This window comes from Elephantulus edwardii, unplaced genomic scaffold, assembly GCF_000299155.1.
Source record: "Elephantulus edwardii isolate Elephantulus edwardi_28Jun2011 unplaced genomic scaffold, EleEdw1.0 scaffold00167, whole genome shotgun sequence".
Classification (NCBI taxonomy): domain Eukaryota; kingdom Metazoa; phylum Chordata; class Mammalia; order Macroscelidea; family Macroscelididae; genus Elephantulus; species Elephantulus edwardii.
The window spans coordinates 1,719,931-1,735,112 of record NW_006399917.1 but is presented as its reverse complement, the minus strand read 5'-3'; the positions used below and the strand labels follow the sequence as shown (position 1 = coordinate 1,735,112).

Genomic DNA, 15,182 nt, shown 5'->3' with positions numbered 1-15,182 from the left:
GATGCATAGCAAGAGATCAGAAAGACTATGGCCTGAATCAGATGCACCTTAGTCCTCAAACTGGCATCAATACTCCTTAAAAATTTGGAGAAGTCCTAACTGCAGACTTTCCCAAGGCCATGCGTGTTCTGATTTTCTTACTGCTGGTACAAAGGGTGTTAATTGTGGATCCAAGTAAGATGAAGGTGTTAACGGTCTGGAATTAGCAAATTGTACAGCCATTCAGTTTGAAATGGACTAAACATGCAATCAAGATGCATTAATGATAATTGGTGACTAGAATGCAAAAGTATGGAACAATGAAGAAGGAAAAGTAGTTGGGAAATATGGTCTTGGTGACAAATGAAACTGGAAATAGAATTATCAGATTTTGTATTTTCAATGATTTATTCATTGCAAATACATTTTTTAAAAGACACAAATGGTGACTTGACACATGAGCCTCACCTGATGGGCTGTATAGGAATCAGATTGACTGTATTTTTAGAACAAATCATTAGAGAAGCTCCAATATCAGCAGTCAAAACCAGCAGGAGCAGACTATGGGTCAGACCATCAATTAGTCACGTGCAAGTTCAAATTGAGGCTAAAGAAAATTAAGCCCATGAAAATAAAGATATTATCTTAAATTTATTCCATCTGAATTAAAAATCATCTTGAGAATGGGTCTGAAACATTGAACACCAATGATTGAAGACTAGGTGTGTTGTGGTTCGATATAAAGGATATCATCCTTGAAAAAAGCAAAAGATCAGTACAAATACAGAAGAGAAATAAAAAACTTCAATGGATGTCAGAAGAGTCTCTAAAACTTGCACTGGAGCATCAGGAAACAAAACAAAGGCAAAACATGCTGACGTAAAATACTTAAACAGAAGCTATTAAAGGGCATCTCGAGAAGGCAAATTAAAATATTAAAAAGGAACATGCAGAGAGCTGGAATTGGAGACTGAAAAGGGAAGGACTCACTCTGTATTACTCAAACTAACAGAACTGAAAAACAAATTTAAGCCTTGAGTCACAATATTGAAAGGTGCTATTGGCAATATATTGAATGACTCAGAAAGCATCAAAAGAAGCTGGAGGGAATAAACAGAATCAAGTACCTAAAAGAACTTACTGACACTGAAAAACTTCAGGAAGTACCATATGAGCAGAAGCTAATGGTAATGAAGGAGGAAGTGGAAGCTACAGGCCCCAGGAATCGATAGGATACCCATTGACTTGTTTAAATTAACAGATGCAATCTTGGATGCACTCACCAGTCTATGCCAGAAAATTTGGAGGACAGCTATTTGGCCAACAGATTGGAAGCGGTCTATATTTGTTCCCATTCCCAAGAAAGGTGATCCAACAGGATGTGGAAACTCGAACAATATCATTAATATGACATGCAAGCAAAATACTGCTGAAGATCATGAAAAAAAAAAAAAAAAGGCTAGAACTGTACATAGATAGGGAACGGCCAGAAGTTAAAGCAGGATTTTCAGAAGAGGCTGTGGCACCATGGATATCATTGCTGATGTCAGAGGGATCCTGGCTGAAAGCAAAAAATACCAGAAGAGAAAAAAAAAAAAAAAAAGGCTAGAACTGTACATAGATAGGGAACGGCCAGAAGTTAAAGCAGGATTTTCAGAAGAGGCTGTGGCACCATGGATATCATTGCTGATGTCAGAGGGATCCTGGCTGAAAGCAAAAAATACCAGAAGAATGTCTGTTTATACCTTATTGACTATGTAAAACCATATGACTCTGTGGATCATAGCAAGCTATGGCTGACATTGAGAAGAATGGGAATCCCAGAGCACTTAATTGTGCTCAAGCAAAATTTACACCTAGACTAGGAGATTTGTGTGAACAGAGCAAGGGTTCCTGGTTTACAATTAAGAAGGAAGAGTGTCAGGGCTGTATTGTCTCTCCATATGTATCCAGTCTGTATGCTGAGCCAATTATTCAAGAAGTTGGACTCTGAATAGGAATGTGGCATCAGGATTGCAGGAAGACTCATCAATAACCTATATTATGCAGATGACACAACCTTGTTGAAAGTAAGGAGAACTTGAAGCACTTGTTGGAGAAGGTCAAAGAATACAACCTTCAATATGGATTGTATCCCAATGTCAAGAAAAAAAGATTCTTATCACTGGGCCAGTAGGCATCATCATGATAGATGGAGAAAAGATTGAAACTGTCAACAACTTCATCTTACTTGGATCCTTCTTCAACAGTCCACATTGGTAGGGTAGAAAAGCAATAAAAATGTTGTTGTTGTTGCCCTCTGGTCGACTGCCGCTCATAATGACTCTATCAAATAGCAAAGTAAGTCAAGTACCCTCATGAAAAAGATTCTAAGGTTGGAGGTAGAAAGGAGCTCTTTTGATATCTCTACTATAAGAAATAAATGCATGGCTTCTCTGAGCTACAGTACCAGACACTCCACACATTAGTACCTTCACATTCTGTGTCTCAACCTCTGTTTCCTTTGGCCCAAACTCTGGACACCCCCAGCAGGTCAGCTGTGTCTCTCTCCCATTTTATTCTCTCCTGAAATGATCCTTCTTAATTAAGATGTTAAGGGGAAAGTTAATCAAATCATGCAAGAATGTTAATTCTTTACATCTCACTGTCCTATGAAAGTACCGTAATTATTAATTTGCTCATTCACTTACTCATTACAATCAAATCACAACTGACTTGAAGCTGACCAGTGGGTTTCTGAGGCTGTAAATCACATGGCAAGAGATTGCCCACGTTTCTCCCAGATTGCTAATTAACTACACTGAAAGCAACCTTATAACCAAGCAGGAAATCACTAATCACTAATCAAGTATATTAATTCAGTGAAGTTGAATGTTGTTGTTCAGTGTCGTTGAGTCGAGTATTACTCAGCAACCCTGTGAACAGAAGTCCTGAACTCTGTCCAATCCTGTGCCATCCTCATTGTCTCTGACATACCTGAGCCCACTGCTACGGTCTTCAGTCCATCTTGTTCAGGGTCTCCCTCTTGCAAATGTACAAACCCCTTGCTTCTATTGTGTTACTTCCCACTCATAACAACCCTGTACAAACTGAACAGCCTCGTACAATTTTTAGACTAGTCTTTACAGGAGTAGATTACCTCTTCCCTCTGTAGCTGGCAGGTTTCAACAGGCAGACCTTCAGTTAACAGCCAAATGCTTGATCAGTTTGCCACCAAAGCTCCTGAAACCTGTATACCACATACAGAACAAAATCAACCCAGCTCACACTCACAAACTCATTGCTGTTGAATCAGACTGATTTCTGGCTAGTTCTTCAGCTGGTTTTCAGCTTGAACCCTCGAAGTCACTGATGGATTCAAGCCACCAAGGAAGTTAGCCGAACAACTCCCCACAGACTACACCACCAGAGCATGCCAATGTATACTCAAATGCTTTTAAAATATAATATTCATTTTATTCACACAAGGTGTAGGGGAACCTTCAGACATATGTATATTGGACTTATGCATGTGGGTGTTGCAAGATATGTGAGAAGTTCTATTGGTGAAGAATAGTTTATGGGAGTCAAACTTGGCAGTTTTAACTATTTTCTAAGGGAAAACAATGGCCAGTAAAAGCACTTACAGGGAAACAACTATGTACTTGAACCGTTTCTAAAGCAAAAGTACACAGAAAGCAACCTGCCTTAGCCCATGAATATACTAATTACAGGCATTTCTTGCTAGTGTCTGAAAATATGCAAGAACCAGCTGAAATCGCCTGAGGGGCTTCTACTCCAAGGCCCAAGATTAAAGAATTCCCTCAATTGGCAAGGGTATTTGACATTTTAATAGACTACTCTGAATAGTGCTGTTACTTGGGTTAAGAGACATTTCAAATGAAGACAGAAATTGGGTCACCTATTCATTTATGTCTTAGAAACATATCTCTTCAGACCCACAGAGTAAAATTAATCCCTAATGTACTTTGATTTTTCCCCCTATCATTTTTTAATAACATTTATGGTAGGCAGATTATACAGCATAAGCTTTTCTAAGAAAATGGGATAAAAATGGATGATGCAGCTCATGATGAGAAAAAAAAAAAGATTGTGACTTTATATTGATTTTCATCTGTGACAGTAGTGCCAGTTATAGAGAAGCTGCTGACTGCTGCAAAACAGCAAAACATAAAGCTCTCTCACCTGGCTCCCTGATCTCGTTTGCAGGGGAAAAGCGTCCTAACTGGTGGTCTCGACGCTTTGGAATTCATCGGCAAGAAGACCATGAACGTCCTTGCAGAAAGTGACCCAGGCTTCAAGCGCACCAAGACACTAATGGAGAGAACTGTTTCCTTGTCTCAGGTCCGAGGATATCCTTTCACATTTTTTCCCAGTCATATTTTAACTTAAATTCTTTTATTCATGGTTGCACATTTTCTTCCCTCCTCCCCCTCCCCCAGACCACCCTGCGATGCACCCCTTTCTCCAGACTGTTGTCATATAATGCCTAATCATATATTCCTTTCAGACAGTTCTTCCCCTCATCTGTTCTACCGTGATGTTCATCATCTAGCCTCTCTTTTTCCATTCTCTCCCCCCATGTTTGTCTTATTTTACAACAATAAATTTTACAATAATTTACAATAATGTCCTCTAGGCACCCTCATGCTGTATAGTGTTTTACAAGTTCATTTATTTTTTTTTTTTAGTGCTGCGTAATATTCTGTTGTGTGAATGTACCATCATTTTTCTCTCCAGTCATTTGTTGATGGGCACTTGGGTTGCTTCCATATCTTTTCCATTCCCTGTTGTATATAATGCAGCATCAATATGAGTATACATATGTCTGTTTGAGCCATGGCTCTGGTTGCTTTAGGGTATATATCCAGTAGTGGAATGGCTGGGTCTAATTCTATTTCCAGTTTTTTGAGAAAGCATCAGACTGCCTTCCATAATGGCTATTCCTTTTTGCATTCTCACGAGCAGTGAATGAGAATTCCAATCTCTACACAACCTTGCCAGCATTTGTTGTTTGCTGCCCTGTTGAGGAACTTTGCTATTGTTGCTGAGGTAACTGGAATTTTTAAAAAGCTTTTTCTGAATTAACTAAAGAACCTCAACTCAATGCACTGCCGTCAAGTCAGAACCAGCTGACAGTTGATCCTCTCGCGGGGGTTTTAGAGACTGTAAGATCACATTGGAGGAGTTTGCTCATCTTTCTCCCTCAGAGCTGTTGGTGGCTTCGATCTGCTGGAGAGACATTGCCTTTGGATTAACAACAAAACTACCTACAGACTATGCCGCCAGTTGTTGTTAGGCGCCATCAATTTGAATACCACTCATAACCACCTTCTGAACAACAAATCTGAATCCTGCCCTATCCTGTGCCGTCCTCACCATCTTTTCTATATTTGAGCCCATTGATAAAGTCCATTCCTTTGGTTGAGGATCTTCCTCTCATATGCTGACCCTTCAGTTTCCAAGCATGATGTCCTATTCTAAGAGCTAGCCGGTCCTAACATGTCCCCCCTAACTCTTTTGAATAGGTATTTTAAAATATATTATTTAAATGACACAAAAGGGTTGTTGTCATTGTTAAGTCCCCTCAGGTCAACTATGATTCATGGCGACCCTTTGAACAGCAGGTTGAAGCCTTGCTCTATCCCGCCTCCCGCCCCAGCCTCACGACCTTTACCATGCTCAGGCCCATTGTTGCAGACACAGTATCAATCCATCCCAGTGAGAGGGGAAATGAACTCTTCATTATACTCAATATCCTCAGCCTCTTAATTGCTTCTGCTGGAACAGCACTGTTACCAGCTTCTGATAGATGTTACAAATATCAAATAGATTTGTTGCGGGGGGCGGGGGGAACTGTGAGTAGAAAATTGACTCAGGGACACCAGCAACCTTTGCTGAAGGTGGATTAACCCAACCTTGACTTTCATCTTCGTCTAAACAGTAGTATGTTCTTCAACATTCATTTTAGAAATGCATTTTGAGTGTCTGCTATACACCAGGCACGGTTCCAAGGGCCAGAAATGCATCAACATTGTTGTTGTTGTTATGTTCCATCGAGTTGCTTGCAACTCATAGCGAACCTATGTACAAGAGCCCTAAATGCCATTCTATCCTGTGTCAACCTCACCATCTCAAACACACTCATTCCCACCACTCCACTCACAGAATTGATCCATCTCATCAAGGGTCTTCCTCTCCTGCACCGTCCCTCCACTCTCCAAAACATGATGTCCCTCTCCAAGGACCAGTCCCTCCTTGCAATATGCCCAAAGTAAGTCAGACGAAGCTTCAGAATCCTTGACTCCAGGGAGCATTCTGGCTTCACCCTCTCCAGGACAAACCTGTTTGATCCCCTAACAGTCCATGGTATATTCAACACTCTTCTCCAGCTTCACAGCTCAAAGGCATCAATTCTCTGTCATCCATATTCACTGTCCAACTCTCTGATGCATAGCACGTAGTTGTGAAGACTCTATATAGCCAGACCAGGCACACCTTAGTCTTCAGCCTGATGTTGTTGCTCTTCAGTACTCTTGAGAGGTCCCTCACAGCTGACTTCCCCAATGCAATTCGTCTCCTGATTTCATGGCTGCTACTCAGTATTAGCAGATAAAAATCCCTGCCCTGGTTGACTTTTTATTGTAGTAGGGAGAGAGAAAAAAAACAGTAAACAATATACAAATAAGTGAATTATGTAGTATTTTAGATGATCAGTGCCATGAAGCAAGAAAATGTAAGAAGCATAACGCAGGTTGTTGATGAGTCTTCCTCCAGTCCTGATGCCACATTCTTCGTCATCAAGTTCAGCCTCCCAAATATCTGTTCTGTGTATAGATTGAAAAGGTGTGGAGACAGGATACATCGCTGATGCAGTGTTTCCTTGCTGTGTTCTAATGATTGCTTCCTGATCCAAGTATAGGTTTCACATGAGCACAATCAAGTGTTTGGGATTTCTGTTCTTCTCAAGGTTAGCTACAGTTGTTGTGAACCACACAGTCAAAATACCTTTGCATAGTCAACAGGACACAGATGAATATTCCTCTGGTACTCTCTGCTTTCAGCCAAGATCCATCTAACATTGACAATGATGTCCCTAGTGCCACAGCCTCTTCTAAACTCAACTTGTATTTCTATTAATTCTCTGCTGATATACTATGCCAGTCATTTTTGGGTAATCTTCAGCAGTCTTTTGCTTGCATGTCATAGCAATGATGTTGTTCAATAGTTTCCACACTCTGTTAGATCACCATTTTTTTAATGGGAATAAACATAGATCTCTTCCAGTCAGTTGGACAGGTAGTTGTCCTCCAGATTTCTTGGCACAACCTGCTGAGAATGTCCAGGGCAGCATCTGTTTGCTAAAATATGTCAGTGGGTATTCCATCAATTCCTGGGGCCTTGCTTTTTGCCCAGTCTTTCAGAGCAGCTTGAACTTCCTCTTTCATAAGCATTGCCTCTTGATCATATGTTATTTCATAAATGCTTCTATTTCATCCAGTACTTCTTGGTACAGTGACTCTGTATACTCCTTCCGTCTTCTTTTGTTTCCTGACCTAGTGATAAGAAGATTCACTGCAATCTCAAAGGCATGTGGTTCAAATCTACCAGATGCTCCACAGGAGAAGGATGGGAAGTCTACTCCTATGTGACATACTGTCTCTGAAAACTTGCTGCAGAGTAAGCTATTAGTTGCTTCTGGTTCAACAGCACACAACAACAATATCTCTATTTCTATCTCTATCTCTATATACCTTTATCATAGAATCACTATGAGTTGCAAGTGATTCGATGGCACATAACAACATTATCTATATCTGTCTATCTATCTATCTATCTATCTATCTATCTATCTATCTATCTATCAGTCACCACTGGGCTTGGCAGCACCTTGATAGTTGGAGAAGAGATTGAGGTTATTAACAACCATAGCTTACTTGGCTCCACAATAAACACTCTTAGCACCAGCAACCAGAAATCAAAAGACAAATTGCATTGGGAAAATCTGCTGTCAGGAACCTCTCAAGAGTACTGAGAAGCAGTGATGTCAATTAGAGACTAAAGTGTGCCTTATCCAGGCCATGGTCTTTGCAATTACTTGCTATGCATCAGAGAGCTGGACAATGACTAAGAATTATAGAAGAACCGATGCCTTGGAGTTGTGTCAGAGATGAGTCTTGAACATACTGTGTGGGCTGCCAAGAAAACAAATAAGTTTGTCTTGAAGAGGTTAAGACCAAGTTTATCCTTAGAGGCTAGGATTTTGAAGTGCCATCTCACATACTTTGGGCACATGACCACGAGAGACTGGTCCTTAGAAAAAGACTTCATGCTTGGAGGGGTGGAGAGACAGCACAGGAGAGGAAGACCCTGGATGAGATGGATTGATACAGTAACTGGGGCTATGAGGGTAGGTGTTTCGGTCAGTGCGGCTGGCTCAGGGCAGGGCAGGGTTCAGAGCTGTTTTACATAGGGTCGTCATGATTCACAGGTGACTCGATGGCACATGTTGTTGTTGTTGTTATGTGTCGATGGCACATAGCAACAATAAACAACAACATTCTAGGAAGAAACTTGGGCAAAGGCCCTGTAACAGATGTGTCTGTTATAAGCAAGGGACAGCAAGGATGCTAGGTGACTGAAGGGGAGTAAATGAGCCAGGGGGAGGGTTATTGAAGATGAGGCCAGGATGGTAATAGGGAGGCACAATGGCAGATCATGAATACATTTGTAAGTTTATTGTTGATTTTACTGCTACTGAAATTAAGACATCATTGCTGGCTTTGAAAAGAGTAGCAACACAATCAGACGCATGTGTCACAAACATCACTCTAGTTACTATGATGAAACTAATCTGAATAGGGGGAGGACTAATGGCAGAGAGATCAGTTAATCTATCTAGATCCTCCAGCAGTAGATGTGAGGAGGGGATTATATGTTCAAGGGATTTACTAGAGGAAATGCTGCTGTGAGAAAAAAAATGGGGAATTTACCCAGGCGTCCTGAACGAACCATCAGAACAAGATACAAATGTGAATACAGTGAAGAAGAGAGGAAGAGAAAGCTGGGTGGAAGCATCCTGAGCCATGCAAGGAAAATGGGGAAGCCATGACAGTCTGTGAGTGGAAGTCAGTCAGCACCGGGGTGTCCAGAGCAGCTTCAGTGCTCCACCTGTACCAAGGATTGGCAGAGAATAGAGATGCGAGACCTGCCTGCAGAGCAAATAAGGGTGGATTGCCCAGCAGCAATGGGCCTTTGTGAATTCCTGTCCTGGTTTCTGTAGTTCACATTCTTGTAATCTAAACCAGAGATGATGGTGGCTCAGAACAGTGCAGCGGCCATGGGTAGTGGTGAATGTTGGATTCTGAGTGTATTTTAAAGATGACGCCAGATTTTTTGAATGTGGGCTATGAGACCACTCCCAAATTTTTGATCCCAACAACTGCTTTCAGTAGTGACAGGGAAATTGCAATTTATTTCTTACTCCACACTAAAGAATACATACTTAGAGACATTAGAAATATCCATACATGTACCACCTCGCTATTTATGAGAGTTACATGAAATACTCCGAGTAACGTGGGGCCTGGTCAGTGCCCATTTCTCAGATTTCACGATTTAAGGCTCCACAGCTTCCTATCTGACAGGAAGTCTCCCGGTCCAAGCTGCTCACTACTCTTTAAACTCATCTCCTTTTAGTTTCCTGAGGGAAAATTGAATCAGCAACCTTTGTAAAGGCAGTTCTTATTTTGGCCGCTGTAATTTCACTCTCCATTTCTGAACGGCAACAAGTCATTCCAGAGTGACATCCCCCCCGTGCTCCCATTTCATCCCATCATCGTCTGATCTATCCTGTTCTGTGAGGCTCACAGTTGGAGATGGAAGTTGTATAAAGGAAGGAAGCTGTTTCCGTGTCATCTTTATTCTATTTGACCACCTCAGAGTCCTGAGATCACCATGGGTCATTGGGTTTTATCGTGGGTGTTAAAAAAAAAAAGATTCTCAGTGGTGATTTGATTGGCCTATTTGGGAAGCTTTCAGAGCCCATGCTAATTTCATATGAAGAAAGACAGGAGAGAAAATTCTCTGTGGCTTAGAGAGTTCTTGGCTAACAGCACTGGCCAAAAAGGTGAATGCGTCTGGGAGTTTTATTGACATATAATGAAAACTACACTCCGTTCTCAGTGATCTTCCCCCTGTGATCTTATGATGGGCAGTGTATTGATTGTGCTTCCCACAGACCATAAAGAATGCTATAAATTCAATGCTCTGGTAGACTTAATGAAGAATCAAGTTAAAGTTGCTTACAATCAAAGAAAGCAAGTGCCGCAGATTGGAAGTGATTGATGGACTTGTGTGCATTTTGTTGTCCTTTTATTCAGTCAGCAATGGAGAATTTATTTATTGAATGACTACAGAGGTACTTGTGGTTGCTGTGAAGCTGAACATTGTGACATTGGTGTGTCAAGTGCAATAATGGTTAGACATGGTGGACAGTGTTTGGTGGAACTCTCCAATAAAAACAAGCTTGGAAGCAGGAATGGCATCCACCTCCGGAATAGCTTGCCTCCGGAAACCCTATGAACCTGGAGAAAGGACAAAAGTCACACAAATATTGAGTACTTTAGTTCATAGGGCCACTATGAGTCGCCTACTACTTGATGGCACTTAACAATGTGCTAAACATCCTAAGCTGTTAAACTGTTGTTATTCTTTTCCATGTAGTTTTTATCTTGCTATTTTCACTGAAATGCATCCTCTTCTTTGTATATTTTATAATGAATATAAACCCACACCCAATACCACTGAGTCATTCTAACTCATAACCACCCTCCATTGGGCTTCAAAGGCTGTAAATCCTTCAGGGATTGTCCCATCTTCTTCCAAGGAATAGTGGCTGGATTAAAACTACTGACTTTTGAGTAAATAGCAAACTTGTGCACTATGCTAATGTAATTTCTTCCAATGAACATGTTGTTGTTGTTGTTGTTGTTGTTGTTATGAGCCATCGAATCACTATTGACCCTGAACCCTGCTCTATCCTGTGCCAATTTTACTGTCTCCAACACACCTACCCTCATTACCCCAGTCACTGTATCAATCCATCTCATTGATGGTCTCCCTCTCTTTCTCCATCTCTCCACCCTTCCAAGCTCGATGTCCCTCTCCAAGGACTGATCCTTCCATGCAACATGTCCAAAGTATGTCAGATAAAGTCTCAGAATCTTTCCTTCCAAGGAGCAGGCTGGCTTCGCCCTCTCTAGGACAAACCTGTTTGTGTAAAATTAATTTCTGTCTTAATTTTTGTATTCTATTATGCTTTGTATACCTCATTGCTGTTGAGTCAGAACCAACTCATAGCTGACCCTCCAGTGGGTTTTCATAAGCTGTAAATCATACCTGTGGAGATTGCCCGTCTTTCTCCCTTAGAGCCATCAGTGGATTTGAACAGAGAGCTTAAGAATCAAATCTTGAGGCTGGCAGCACAGTACCTTAAGGACTATGGCACAGGGCTCTCTATACAGTGGCAGTTGGATCTTACTAAGCTCAACTTTTCTAGATGATGTTGTTGTTAGGTTCCATCTAGTCGAATACAACTCTGCAACCCTGTGAACAACAGCTCTGAACCTTGTCCTGTCCTGTGCCGTCCTCATAATTTCTGACGTCCTTGAGCTCATTGCTGCAGTCACTGTGTCAATCATCTCATTGTGGGTCTTCCTTTCTTTTGCTGACCCTCTATTTTCAAGCATGGTGTCCCTTTCCAAGGATAGCCCCTCCTAAAATGCCCAAAGTATATGAGTGGAAGCTTTGTCATCTTTGCCTCCAAGGAGCATTCTGGCTACACTTTCTCCAAAGCCTGTTAGTCCTTTTGGCAGTCTATGGAATGGATATTCAGTTCTCTTGGCCACTGCCACAAGTCAGTTCTCCTTCTGTCATTCTTATTCATTTTCCAGCTCTCAGATGCATAGCAAATGATTTCTAGATAGAAATAATAATAAAAGTTAGAGGAAAATTAGCAACACAGAGAAACTGGATTCATAGTTAGATTTCTGAAGACCAATCCAAGACTCTATGAGCTAACATTCTTATTTTCTATTAACATTCTGGTGATGAATCATTATGAGTTTATTCTTTCAATTTTTATTGAAGATTTTTAATAACTACCCAACACACACTTTTACGAATAATATATCTCAGCTCTAATCAGGCCAGTTTATTCCCACCCTGAAGTCTGCCTTGTTACAGGAGTTGCAACCAATCCTATCACAATAGATTGTTCTTCCTGGTATACAATGTACTAGGGAGTACTGGTGGCCTGGAGGCAAGAAGCTGCTCTGCAGTCCTGAAGGCGTGCAGTTCGAATCCACCAGTTGCTCTGCAGAAGAAGGATGTGCAGTCTACTGTGCAATTAACTGCCTCTGAAAACCCATTGGGGGGTCAGCTATGGGTCGATTCTGACTCAATGGTACACAACAACAATGACAACATACAATATACTCATGCATTATAGAAAATGTGGACATTTAGAAAATCAGAACATTAATCCCATCCATGGGGAACATCTAGTAAAAAACCACTTTTAATCTTCTGGTACATTTCTTTAGAATCTTATTCCTATGTGTGGAATTTTTACTTTTTTCCCCCCTTACACTTAAATGTGGAACTCTAAGTGTAATAGCTTATTAAAAACATTAATACCATCATTTTAAAAAAAATCATTATAAGAGTAACTGAAATCACTACCCTTCTCATATAAATTTAATCCTCCTTATCTCTCCCTAGATCTTACCCAGGAAGTGGGCCATCTGAGAATCCATCCAGGGGGCAAACATTATCTGTTTCTTGCAGATGTTACGGGAAGCCAAAGAGAAAGAGAAGCAGAGGCTGGCCCAGCAGCTCACAGCCGAGAGGACGGCTCACTATGGGCTGCTATTTGATGAGTATCAAGGTTTGTCCCACCTGGAGGCCCTGGAAATTCTGTCCAACGAAAGTGAAATCAAGGTATGCTTTGTACTGGCCTTTTGTTCATCGCCGTGTCCTTGAACATGGAGGAGAGTGAAAATGTTGCCATCTAATGCCTGTCTTTGAGACTCATTCTTATTTGGATAAGGTCACAAATATTATGCACAGATAACTGCGCAACTCTTCACCCTCTGCCCCCTATTATTTCTTGTCTGTCCTGGTCATTAGAGACCCAGGCCAAGGAGAGTCACCAGGCCCCACCTCTTGGTGCAAAAATGTGCTCAAAATCTTGGCTGTCGCTCTCCTGGCCATCTTCCTCCCTTTGGTGATGCAGTGACCAAAGTAGAAACTACCTACAAACCCACATCTTCATTCCGGCACAGTGCATACAGAGCGGCTGGTGCTTCTTTCAGACTGAAGGGTTTAAATATGTGTCCTTTATTCAGCCATCTTGTAAGTAGGGCCACAGCACAAACCCTTGGTGGTTGAATTGAATCCAGGCTGTGACAGCCTTCCATTGGGTTTCTGAGGCTGTAAATCTTAGGGGAGGAGATCTCCCCATCTTTGTCCCATTAAGCCATTTGGTGGATTCAAACCCATGGCCCTTCATTGAGCGGCCTGCTGAAAGGAAGGCTGAGCCTTCAGCAGGTCAGATTCTTCCACTGGGAGCTGAAGTTCTAGTCCGGCAAGCTCCCATACAGAACCTCAGCAGGTCTGCTCCACATTTCTCATTGCAGCTCCAAGAAAACCATGTGCAAATAGGAGAAATCAGGATGGTTTGGAGATTTTTTTTTTAAAAGAATGAATATACAGCACGGGATATGTGCATGTGACTTTTTTTGATAAACATTTGATACTTGCACAGTCACTGTTCTCAGCACACCCAGGGTGAAACTTCATCTCACCTACTTTGGGCATATTGTCAGGAGGGGCAGTCCTAGGAGAAAACCCATCATGCTGGGACAAGTGGAAGGTCAGCAGCAGAAGGGAAGACCCTCAGCAATATGGAAAGGCACCGTAACAATGGGCATGTGCGTATCAGAGATGGTAAGGAGGGAGGGAAACCTCCAAGCCTCTTGTGATAGGAAGTGGGAGCATCTGCTGAAGCTCACGAGAAAGACGGAGGTCCTCAGACAGGAAGCTGAGCCTGAGAGCAGGCCTTTGAGTGAAGAAGCAGGTTTTGGTTTGTTTTGTTTTGTTTTACTTTTCTCTAAGTGACATAGTGATTAAAAGCATTTGACTGCTAACCAAAAGTTTGGTAGTTTGAACCCACCTACCACTCTGTGGGAGAATGGTGAGGCTGTCTGCTTCTGGAAGATTCCTGTGATTCCTCAGAAAGGCCATGGGCATTTGTACTCTTGTTGTTGTTGTTGTTGTTGTTGTTGTATACTGTATAGTTGGAACTGCCCCACAGCTGACCTTCTGGTGGTTTTCAGAGGCAGTTAATTTCACAAGAGGAGACTGCCCATACTTCTCCTGTGGAGCAGCTGGTGACCTCGAACTGTGTGCCTTTGGTATTGCAGTACAGCTTCTTGCCACTAGGCCACCTGACTGGTTGACAGTGGGTTTGGGTTTGGGGGTTAACGCCTCGTTGAGGCATTCCTTGAGACCCTCTTCATCAGGGAAGGGTGGTCTCTGCAGAGTCACAGGCAACCCAGAGCCAAGCAGAAAGGAACCTCCCAAGCAGACTATACAATTGCATGCTTCTGTCTGTTTGCTTCCTTTTTTGTGATCTCTGAACCGTCAGTGGAAAGTCTGGTGGGCAAAACTGTTAAAGGAGACTTGTTTTTAAAAAGAAGTATAATGGTGTATATAGTTGATAGTGAATTGCACTGCTAACCTAAAGTCTGCTAATTCCAGTCCACCAGCTGCTCTGAGGAAGAAAAATGGGCAGTGTTCTCCCAGACAATTTACAGCTTCTGAAAACCCACTGGAAGGTCAGCTATGAGTTAGTTCTTACTTGACACCAATGACTTTTGAGTCAAACAGATGCAAGAAGGATAGTAATTAAAGGTTTTATTTAATGTATTAATTCAATGAGAGAACCAGGGAAATGTTATAACCAGTTCAAAGCAGAAGCTAAAGAATCAGGAATGGAATTGGCGTCAAGGAACATCAAAGTGGTAGTTCTGTTTTTGTTGTTCCCAGTATCCTGGAAAAGCTACAACCAGGAGAAGATAACATAGATGAATGGGACCTTCTAAGACTCAAATCCCTATGCACATCCAAAAACTTCTCCA

At 41.7% G+C, this 15,182-nt stretch overlaps 1 protein-coding gene across 1 annotated transcript in view; it reads left to right on the top strand.

Annotated features, from left to right (window-relative positions):
• The window catches only part of FAM114A1 (family with sequence similarity 114, member A1), a 100,949-nt gene that overhangs the window by 44,547 nt on the left and 41,220 nt on the right, over nucleotides 1–15,182 (top strand). Inside the window, exons 5-6 of the mRNA XM_006895407.1 lie at nucleotides 4,189–4,323; nucleotides 12,829–12,981. Of these exons, the coding sequence (XP_006895469.1) occupies nucleotides 4,189–4,323; nucleotides 12,829–12,981 (288 nt within the window). The remainder of the gene's footprint in view (nucleotides 1–4,188; nucleotides 4,324–12,828; nucleotides 12,982–15,182) is intronic.